This window comes from Pagrus major, chromosome 2 (assembly GCF_040436345.1).
Source record: "Pagrus major chromosome 2, Pma_NU_1.0".
In the NCBI taxonomy this organism is placed as follows: domain Eukaryota; kingdom Metazoa; phylum Chordata; class Actinopteri; order Spariformes; family Sparidae; genus Pagrus; species Pagrus major.
In genome coordinates, this window is record NC_133216.1 from 35,239,110 (window position 1) to 35,250,364 (window position 11,255).

The 11,255-nt window shown below is 39.7% G+C and overlaps 1 protein-coding gene across 1 annotated transcript in view; it reads right to left on the reverse strand.

Annotated features, from left to right (window-relative positions):
- The window catches only part of ngef (neuronal guanine nucleotide exchange factor), a 158,506-nt gene that overhangs the window by 70,770 nt on the left and 76,481 nt on the right, over positions 1–11,255 (reverse strand). The window contains exons 3-4 of the mRNA XM_073483788.1: positions 5,945–6,283; positions 5,465–5,529 (exon numbers count right to left, since the gene is read on the reverse strand). Of these exons, the coding sequence (XP_073339889.1) occupies positions 5,465–5,529; positions 5,945–6,283 (404 nt within the window). The remainder of the gene's footprint in view (positions 1–5,464; positions 5,530–5,944; positions 6,284–11,255) is intronic.

Genomic DNA, 11,255 nt, shown 5'->3' on the forward strand with positions numbered 1-11,255 from the left:
CGGCCAGGCTCAAGACTCACTTGAGACTCTGCTGGAAGACACAGCAAACCCATTGTGACCACACATATGGATGTGCCATCCTGGAGGAGCTGGACTACCTGTGCAACCTGATTGGGCTACTGCCTCTACCAGTAGTGACAAGGACACTAGCAGAACACAAAACTAGAGAAGAACCAGTCAGGAAGGATACGGCAATTGTCTGTGGCCACCACATGCAAAAACATTCCCTATCTGGGGCTTGTCTTGCTTTTGGCCTCTCCATTGCACCTGTTGTCACTTTCATTTGCACCAGTTGGGACCTCACCACATGGTGCTAACATTAGAGGGGCCTACATGTAAACCAAAACCTACCATGCGGCCTCCAAGCACAAACAAAGCCTCAAAACAATGCGAAAAGTGTGCCAAACCCAGTGTCCTGTAAGTGGCACCTAGTTGCTACATTTTGCCAGGTTTGAAACTCCCCTTTCCCATTGACTGGAAGTGCACCTGAACGCACCTCCAGTTCTGGCGCAACAGCCTGATGCACAGAGATGCCACAACTCACGACAGACCCATCATAACACGTTGCTGAAAGCAGTAGTTTTAAACGCCAACGCCATTCATCCACGCCCAGGAAACGAGCTGGATTACCAAGGCTGACAGATAGGCTTGGGCGATTGGACGAATATATCGCCAATCGGCGAGTCCATCAAGGTTGGTTTCATTTTTGGCGATTTTTTGGGGCGAATTTTGTCATTTTATTTTGCTTAATTAATGGTCTGCCTCCACAGAATCCAACATGGTACATATAGTTCATAATTACTGTGATGAAGCACCCGCTCCCTCACTGTTTGTTTAACCCTTTTTTCTTTGTGCAAGAAGGTTGACATACTCCCACACAGTTTTCTGTTTTCTTTATTTAAATTATGTTCCAAAACATTCCTGAGAAATACAAAGGATTGTACTCAACATTATAGTTGGAGAAGGGAAGAAGTTTATTCCTCAAATTATATAAAAAAAAAACATGCTATAATCAAGACAATAACCTGCAAGAGTTTGGGTCCTTTGTGGAGGCCATCTTGTGCTGATGAGGAAAGAGGAGGCGCGCCTCAAGAGAAGCCCTTTTATATGGTGTATGAGTAGGCGTATGCTCATGTCTGATTGGATAGTGGATGTGTGAAGAAATTTCAGATAATTGAGATAAAATACTAAGTGATGTACATTTGATTTATTTGTTTTGAATATACAGTAATTCTCTTAACATGTGCAAGAATAAGTTAGATCTTGCTGGTAGGTGTAAAGTTTAGAAAACTATGTATATTTGTTATTTCACCTTGACAACTCTCCTTTTTAGAGATCTGCCCTGATAGGCCAGTTTGAACTGGAAAGGCGGACTCACCTGCTATATATGTGAGTCAAAGGGGAGAGAGCTGGTTGTTTTTTTTTCCCTTTAAGAGAAGCACCAGAGCGGTGTGAAGGAGGTTTTCTTTGTAATATGTTTGTTTGAGACTGTTAATAAAAGTCTGACAATTTTTCCTTCAAAACTCCCTGCCAGCGTGATGTTTTATCTTCCACCAGGCTATCCTGCACCTCACCTCACAACAATTACTATGTAGAGCAAAATTCAAAGTGTGCGCATATTGGAACTGGCAGCTTCACACATGATTTCCGACGAGTCTTTCACAAAATGGCGGAGCTGAAAGTAACGTTAATTCATAAACCATATTTGAGAATTACATCAAAAAAAGATGTGCAGTTGTGCACCCCGATCGTTATAATAGGACAGGTATGTTATCCTGATCTCCCACCTGTTTGCTCATTTAGAGGCTGTGAGCGAATGTGTCCTTCTGCAGCCTCGCCCCCTGCGCCCACAAAGCACGCTAAACTTTTTTGCTGCATTCATGTGGTGTCAGAAGATTCGAGTTGCTGAGTTGTTTTTCTGACATGAGGTGTCGTTCATGTGAATTATCCCATTCTGAAAGTCATTTTTAGATTTTTTCCGACATCACTTGAATGCAACATCCCCCCTCTTTTTTTTTTCTCCGCCACACACACAACTGCCGAATATATCGGCAACCACCAGTTGATGGGCTGACGGTGGCCAGTTGGAAATTTTTTACATATCGCCCAACCCTACTGACAGACACACACTAACTGCCATGAGAGTGGTCACAAGTGAGACTTATTAAGCGTCTGGACAGATACTAGAGATTTATAGCATGTATCGTATGCTTTTAAGCTACATTGTTTGTGAGTTTGTGGACTGCTGAGTCCGATTTGTTGCTGTTTGTGCTTGCTGTTTGCTTTTCTATGTGCTCATCAGGAGCTGATTTGAGCCTTTGCAATTTGTGGACATAAGTGTTAGCTTTGCCGTCATGTGATTGACGATAAGTCGCATTTCTATCAGGGAACAAGGACCAGCGGAAGGTGATTCGAGCCTGAGGTGGTTCACCTGCTAGGGCTGTCAAAGTTAACGCGATAGCAACAAATTAAGGCAAGTAACGCTGTTTTAATTTTTTGACACGTGATCAACATACATACAATATGGCCTTAGCCCGGAAATCAGGAAGCGATGCAGCAGTAATGTTGTGGATGGCAAGCAGAAACAAACCTCCTTAAGCAAAAATGGATAAAGGGGTCTTCTTAATGGCAAGATCAGCTTTAAAGCCCTGCCAGATGGTTCTCTTGACAAGAACAAATGTATTTGTATTTACTCTTGATGTGAATTGAGTTGCCACCGGAGTATGTCGAGTCTCAAATACCACTTGCTGGCCAAGCACACAGCTGATACAGAGAGCCCTCGTCCTTGTAAAAGGCAGACCACACAGGATAATTTGCAATGGAGACACCTGGACAACTCTACATGAAACAAAAAAAATTTCAACAGTGATAGCTAAATGGGTGGCTACAGCTTGCAGGCCGATTAACATTGTTTAGTTAACCTTTAGTTAACTGGACCAACACCAGTTTGCCTATCGACCGAACAGGTCAACAGAGGATGCTGTCAACACAGCAGTCCACACAGCCCTTACACACCTGGATCAGCCCAACACGTATGTAAGAGTGCTGTTTGTGGACTTCAGCTCAGCATTCAACACGGTCATCCCCCACAAACTAATCCACAGACTAAGCAACCTGGGCTTAGGCAGTTCACTGTGCACATGGATACTGGACTTTCTCAGCGACAGACCACAACACGTCAGGATGGGAGGCCGCACATCACCCACTCTCATCCTGAACACTGGCACACCGCAGGGGTGTGTCCTCAGCCCCCTCCTCTACTCCCTCTTCACCCATGACTGCTCCCCCACCCATCCCACCAACACCATTGTTAAATTTGCTGATGAAACGACCATAGCAGGCCTGATAACAAATAACAACGAGTCAGCCTACAGGGAGGAGATTCAGCATCTGACAGAATGGTGTTCGGACAATAACCTGGACTTAAACACCTCGAAAACCAAGGAATTCTCTCTGCCCTCTACATGCACGGGGAGAAGGTAGAGAGGGTAGAGAGCTTTAAGTTCCTTGGGGTTCACATCTTGGCTGACCTCACCTGGACCACGCACATCTCTCATCAGGTGGGGAAGGTCCAACAGAGACTCTACTTCCTCAGGAAGCTAAAGCACGCTCACCTCCCTCACCACCTGCTGACCAACTTCTATCGGTCAGCGATAGAAAGCCTCCTGACCTACTGCTGCACGGTGTGGTTCTCCAGCTGCACAACACAGGACAGGAAGGACCTGCAGCAGTGCGTGTCATCGGGACGACACCCCCCCCCCCTCACAGACATTTACACTGGCCGACTCCAAAAGAAGGCCAGCTGTATTGTTAAGGACCCCACTCACATCAGACATTACCTGTTCTCCCCCCTGCCCTCTGGGAAGAGATATAGATCTATCAGATCTAAAACAAACAGACTGAAGAACAGTTTCTTCCCACAAGCAGTGAAATGCACCCCCCCCCCACCCCTCACTCTCTAAAAACTGAAGTACAATAACCCCTCCACTACCACCTCATTTAAATAATTACCTGTGTAAATATCCACTTGAACCTTGTGTTATTTATCTTGTTGTATATATTTTAATACTATTTGTATCTATTAATTTTATACTTGTTTATATTTTATATTGATTTGTCAACCAAAGAGCTGCCATCTATGTTTCATTGTTTTTGAAACAATGACAATAAATTTTTAAAAAAAATCTACATCTAATCTAATCTATTCTATTACAAGTGTAAAGTTGGACACTACATTGTGTTATTATTACTAAGGAATGTTACATTCAGGTCATTATGCCCCTCTGTTGTTGCTTGTTGGGCTTGAGTTTGCCATGTAATGCTTTCAGCATATTTTCTGAGCAGGTACTGCATGCTTTGGGGTTATTCCTGGAGAATATTCTGGACAGTATTTGTCATTGTTCTGGATTGTTGCACTAATAATAAATATACATGCATTAAGCAAGCATATTTGTCCACTCCCAATCGTGATTCAATATTTTAATCAATTGACAGCCATAATATATATACATATATACATACATACACTCTCTCTCTCTCTCTCTCTCTCATGTGTGTATATATATATATATATATATACATATATATACATATGTGATATATATGTGATAGTGCAGTTGGGTGAGAAGTAATATTTTTTTTTCATATTTATAATTCAGCTTTCAGTCCAACAATGCAAAGTTTTTAAATGTCAGTGCTCTCGCTATTTTTCACTGTAGACACTAATGCTAATGTACAGCTACAACAAACCATGAGCTAATTGAGCTAGTTGTAAGCTGGTTAGTAGTATATATCCATATTTGAGAAATTATAGTCGGCTGTTTGAGTGAATCAGGACAGACGCTTTTTTACTCATATTCACTAATCAGCAATAGCAGCCCAGAGCTAAGAACCAAACTGGAAATGGAATAAATGAAAAAGGTGTGAGCTGCTTAAGATCAATGATGTTACTAGCCTTGCATCTGAGGTAGAAGAGAATACATTTGATAATAAACATATATGCAACAAGTAATTGACTGGTTTACTTTTGCTGATCAGAACTGATGTCTTCTTTCTCAGAATGTTGGCTATGTTTACATCCAGAAGGATGGGTGACTTTGAACAACAGGTGCTTGTTGCATAATCTCCCTCATATACTGCAGAATGCTTTGGTGGGTGTAGAACTAGACTGAGAATTACATAACAATGAGTGAAACACACATGCACACACAGCTAAAGAAATGCAAAGAGAGATAAAACAGTACCTGTACAGTGCAAACCACAGACAATATTGTTGCATTTTTATAAGTTTTTCTGCTTTCTGTTAAGTTTTTTGTTTACCATATTAATTTATGGTAATAATTTATGGTTAATAAATTGTTCTTAATGACTATGTGTTACCAACGAGCCGTCCTATTCATATAATATATTCACAAGTAAGAGATGCTTTTGTAGCAAAAGCACCGTTTGACAAGTTTTTTCTCACCAATGTTTTTGATGATGTTGAGGCTGTGAGAGATTTTCTTTGAGCTATTTTCATTGCTCAGCAACCTGGAAAGTAAAAGGAAATTTTTGTTTAGGTGGGTGAATATATACATTTCTTTGCTTCATTGAATTAACATTCAAAAATTATACAGCAAAAATGATGACTTCTCCATGCTGCCCTTTCATCAAAATCAGAGTGAACCCAAGCAGGGAAATTACTCTTTGCAGTATTTGATGGAAACATAAAAACATCACACTTACTCTTTAAGCACAGAATGTGTACCTCTTAAATCATTCTAATTACACCATCACCTTCTCATAATTTACAGTGCCCACAATCAAATGTACTAAAATCATTAATCATTGATATTTACCTGTTTTACATCGACCATTTACTTTTAGCAGAAACCAAAGTTTAAGCTTTATAAAACAATAATGTTTTTTAATTTATATCCTTTACTTCTCTGTAATTTGGTCTGACCTGAGGTTGACATTATCCTGGTCTTCTCCACCAGAACTGGGCTGTTGTGAGCTCATGGTTTTCCCTCTGGCCTCCTGTACAGTGCAAGCTGCAGCCGTTTGCTCAGACAACATTTTAATGTCGCCAGTATGAATGCTGTGAGTGCGGTAAGGGATCATGTCAGCTGAAAAATCTCTATGCTGGCTGTTGGAGGCAGCGGATATGTCCACACTCCTCCCTCCTCCCACTTCTCTTGTCCTATCCGCAGCATCACTGTTGAACAGAGCATGTCTGCTGCTGGTCTCACCATTGCTTGGCAACACCGTTCTGGAATGATGGAGCTGTGGTGAAAGCTGAGGGCTACATTTGAAAGCAAAAAAAAACAAAACATTTTATAATAACATCTATATCAACTATCTTCATCTTTACCTTGGAACTGAAATTCTTCAATTGCTGAAAGGCATTTTGCAGTGTGATTTTTACAGATGTACATTTATTTCTTTAAAGTTAATAGCATTCTATGCTTTTGTTCAGCAATAGCCTTCATTTGACATGCTGTTTGCTTTTACTATTCTAATTGTGTCGACATAACAAATGCATCTTTTATAGTCCTCAGAGTCCCACAATTTAGGGTGAACCTTTAAACGTGAACATCAGACCTAAACTGTTCACAGCAACACCTGGGAAGGATCCAGGTCATCGACCAGGACATTCACAACCAATAAGATTACAATCTTTGAACACAGACTGTATGCCCAGTACAGTATACTGTATCTGATAACCAGTTACCGCATGAACAAAGTTCCGCAGTGAGTTGACATAGTTACTATTAAGCCAGCTCTATTTGCTGATTGAAGACCATGATAGGTAGTTTATTGAATTTTGAGCTTAGATTTTTTTTTTTGTTAAATTATTTTTTTTCCTCAAGGTGAAGAATAACTTCCATGGTCACCTGTACATTGTATAAACAGGCATTTAGGTTTTCATGTACCACTTTTTAGAAAATATGCCTTGACTTTTGTTAATGTGAGAAGTGTATATAATGTAGATCAGTGGTTCTTAACACCTGTAGCAGTGTCTTACGGTGGCCGGGAGGTGCAAACCAAGATTACAAAATGTGAAACACTTTTACAAAGCTTGAGACAAATTTACATTTTAGAAAACATTTTTACATATCATAAAACAAAATTACATTACCATAACACATTTACAAGTCCCGAAACAAATTTACATTTCAGAAAACAAATAAACAAGACACGAAACACTTTTACAAACGGCAAAACAAATTTACAAGCGGCGAAACACTTTTACAAGTCCCGAAACAAATTTACATTTCAGAAAACAAATTAACAAGACACGAAACACTTTTACAAACGGCAAAACAAATTTACAAGCGGCAAAACACTTTTACAAGTCCCAAAACAAATTTACAAATATCAACCATCAACCGGAAAGGGAATGTGCCAACTCCGGGGCTGAACCGGAAGTGATAACGGGGAACAGCCAATACGAGTTTTCCGATAGAATTCATGGACAGCCTAGATGGACAGCCATCCAGTGATGTTTTTTTGTGGCAAACACATGAGCTGCTTAACGCGGTTTTGTTTTTCGTGTGGTCGGTCTCTCTCGTTTTTAAATGACATGGACCAGACGGACAGACCAGACTCACAGGGGACATCTCAACAGCCGGATAGTGCTAAACAAAGTAAGTGCAGCATAACGCTAGCTATCTGAAGTATGTGAATGAACGTGAATAGCGCTATTGGTTAGCGGCTGCTAACTTTCTTTTTTTAAACGGAGCTTTGTTCATTTCAGCAAAAAACCCTTGCCCATCATATAAGCAGTTCCTGGAGTACAGAAGCTCCAAGTCAAAAGAGCGCCAGTCTTTTAACTACGGGCCGAGAGGAAAACATCGGGCTAAAGAACGCAAACATGTCCAAGTAGGTTGTAACTGTCTTGGTTTATCAATACCCAACTGCCTGACTCGAGGTGACTCAGAAATGGATCTGTATCATGTTAGATTTCTTGTACAGATTGAATTCAGTTAAAAAGAAAAAATAATATCTTTGATGCAGGCATATGTGCGTAGATTTTAGAGTATATAGCGCTCCAGGCAGGATAACAGCAGCTCTTGTGCAAGACGAGATGCTGTGCTAAAACAACTGGGCATAACGGTGTAACGATTTGGAGTGTAGTTTATAGTCATATCTGGCTCACTATGAAACTGTGGTGGCACAAATTAGACCATGGAGGAACACCACATTCTCCAGAATTAATGGGAAACACTGATGTATGTATAATCTTTTATATTACCTATGTTTAATACCTGAAAATAACCCTATCTTTCCCATTTTTTTAGATAAACATTGGATTGATGGTGCCAAATAGAACTGGTGGAACGGATTTAAAACCTCTAAGAGGGAAAACACTCCCGTTATTTGTTACACAGAGGTAGAAGCACCTGATGAACTGAAACAAGCTGTCCAGAAAATGAGAACATTTAACAAGGACATGCAAGAAGGACCGTATGTCCTTTTGTATCCTGACTGCTCAGAGGTGGTCCATGTGCCTGGGTCAGAAAGGCCATTCAAATTGTCTGAATATAAAAAGGAACTAGGGAGGCCATATTGCAGGATCACCTTTTTCATTTGCCTAGAAACACATTTTAAAGGAGGTTAGTGCATCTCATGATTCAGTATTATTATATTTTAGATACTCTACTGAAGAATACATCTACAGTATCTACATGATCTACTGAATTTTTTTGTTTTTACAGCAGCGGATGGTACCTCAGACTCTGATTCTGAAATAGTCATTGCATCAACGAACACAGCTGAATTCAATCGAGCTGACACTGTGACACCAATTATTTATTTATTTTTTCTATCAGTTTATGTATGAATATATTTATTGATTTATGTATGACAACACTGACAACATTTCACCACTGATATATACTGCACTGCGAATGATTTGGTTCTTACCAAGATAAAAAAAAACTTAGATTTAGAAGTGTTAGATAATTTATCTTGTTTTAAGAGTTAATTTCCTATTTTAAGCATTCAACTTTACACTATTATCTTAAATCAAGAAATCTTGTCAAGTGAAATTAGCTTGCTGCATGGACAGATAATTTCACTTGTTTTGAGTACCTTTTTCCTCAGATTTAGTGTTTTTATCCTGTTTTTAGACACCCCCTTTTTGCAGTGAATGAATTTATCAACAATTTGTAATAGCTTCCATAACTGTTGCCTTACCATATGTATATGGTAAGGCAACAGTTATGGAAGCTATTACAAATTGTTGATAAATTCATGTGTTTCCTCTCAGGTTTTTGAACCACAAAACCAAAGTACTCCCAAACACAAACCTGAATATGAAAGGTCAGTACATTTTGGCATCTAGCATTTGTCAGGGAGTTAAACAGATTTAATGAGAGGTCCTTTCTAGTGGTAATCAACCAATAGGAATCTTGGCTGTACAGTATATGTTAACATTCTTAGATGACTATTGTAGACCTGAAGGACAGTAATAATTAATGTAATAATTTTATCATTTTTATCATGTTTCAGAGATGCACCAGGACATTCAGCAACAATTCAGCCTGGACAGGTAATAGGGCAGACTATGGCAGCCTGACGTTTCTTACTTTCAGTGTTGTTGTTTCAGACATTTTAATCTGTTTTTCAGATAGTAATATCTGATGCCGAGGATATGGATCACCCTGAAACAAACCCAGCCAAGACTTCTTGCTACCGGTAAGTAAAAATGATAGTGACTCATGTAGTTTCAGTTTAATTAATCTGGAAGAAATTTGTGTTTTGTAAGATGTTTTAACATGGAAATTGTAATTCCCAACAGTAAATACACGGACCTGTATGCACCAGGTGTTGAGGAGGAGGACGAGGAGCTGGTTGCAGTTAGTGTGGAGAATTTCCAACATACAGCAGTGTAAAATGAACTTCTGACTATGGCATTCCAGTTTTTTTTTATTGTGCAATAGTGCTGGTATCTAGAATATTCATTAATTAGATCACTTTTTTTGTCATTTCAGGGAGGAGATGAACATTACACTACCTGACATTGTGGCAAACCTGTCGCTTCCTATTGATCACAAAAGGGTCAGCAGGTTCAACATCTCAAGGGCTAATGTTTGGGATGGAGCAGTCCGAGGTTTCAAGCGTACAACATATTCTGAAACCTCTGACATGCTGGTCAGATTTACTGATGATGCTGGTGTTTTTGAGGAGGGAATCGACACAGGTGGTCCACGACGAGAATTCTTAACTCTGCTAATGCAACACCTGAAAGACCGGCCCATTTTTAATGGACCAGAAGGACATCGGTTCTTGGTCTACAATGCAAACGGTATGCATAGGGTTAGATGTGTACTATACTAATGGCTGGTTAATGATAATTAATATATCACATGGCATATGCTTTTTTCCTCAATATCCTAAAGTATATAATGTATGTTTTAATTTTGCAATATGAATTCATTCACAGCTGTTAGGGAGGATGAATACTTCCTTGCAGGAAAGATGATCGCAGTGTCAGTTGTACATGGAGGTCCAGGACCCCATTTCCTGTCAGAAGATCTTGTACATTATCTTGCTGGCCAGCCTTCATTCAAAGCAACACTTAATTCAATAACTGATGAAGAAATAGGGAAAGCTTTGCGAGAGGTGAGAATAGCATAAAGCTACAGTGTTGTCGGACGGAGTTTTACATAGTTCCTGTAGTGTTTTAGGACAATTTTTACTTTCTATATTTCATACACAGAATTGACTTCATTTATTACTTTTTGATAGGATAGGGTTACACCATGCTATGTATGTCACTGGATGAAGTATGCAAGTATATACAGTACATACAGTTATTTACTGGGGTGTCGATGCTTCTTTTTATGTCTTTCAGATTGAAAATGCTGCTTCATTGGATGCTCTGCAAGAATGTATCATGAGACACAGCACAATGTTACAGACAGCAGGCTGTCTGAGACGCGTGGCTTCTGTGGAAGAAAAGAAAGAAATCGTGGCAGACTACCTCCGATGGTATATTATTGACCGCAACTCATCTGTAATTGACAGGTAAGATCATATTTTTAATGATAAGATTTTCTTCCTATGAAATTTTTGTTTGAAATGCCTCATGGCATGTATATTTGTTATCAGTTAGTCACTGATAGACAGTCACAACTGATAGCCTATGTGATGTCTGTCTCTTCATTCCGTGCCTTGTGCCAAGTACTCATACAACCCTGCCCTCTGCGTCATTCCTCCATGTGACTGTGTTTCTGTGTAATTCGTGCATTTTGTAACACTTACCTTGC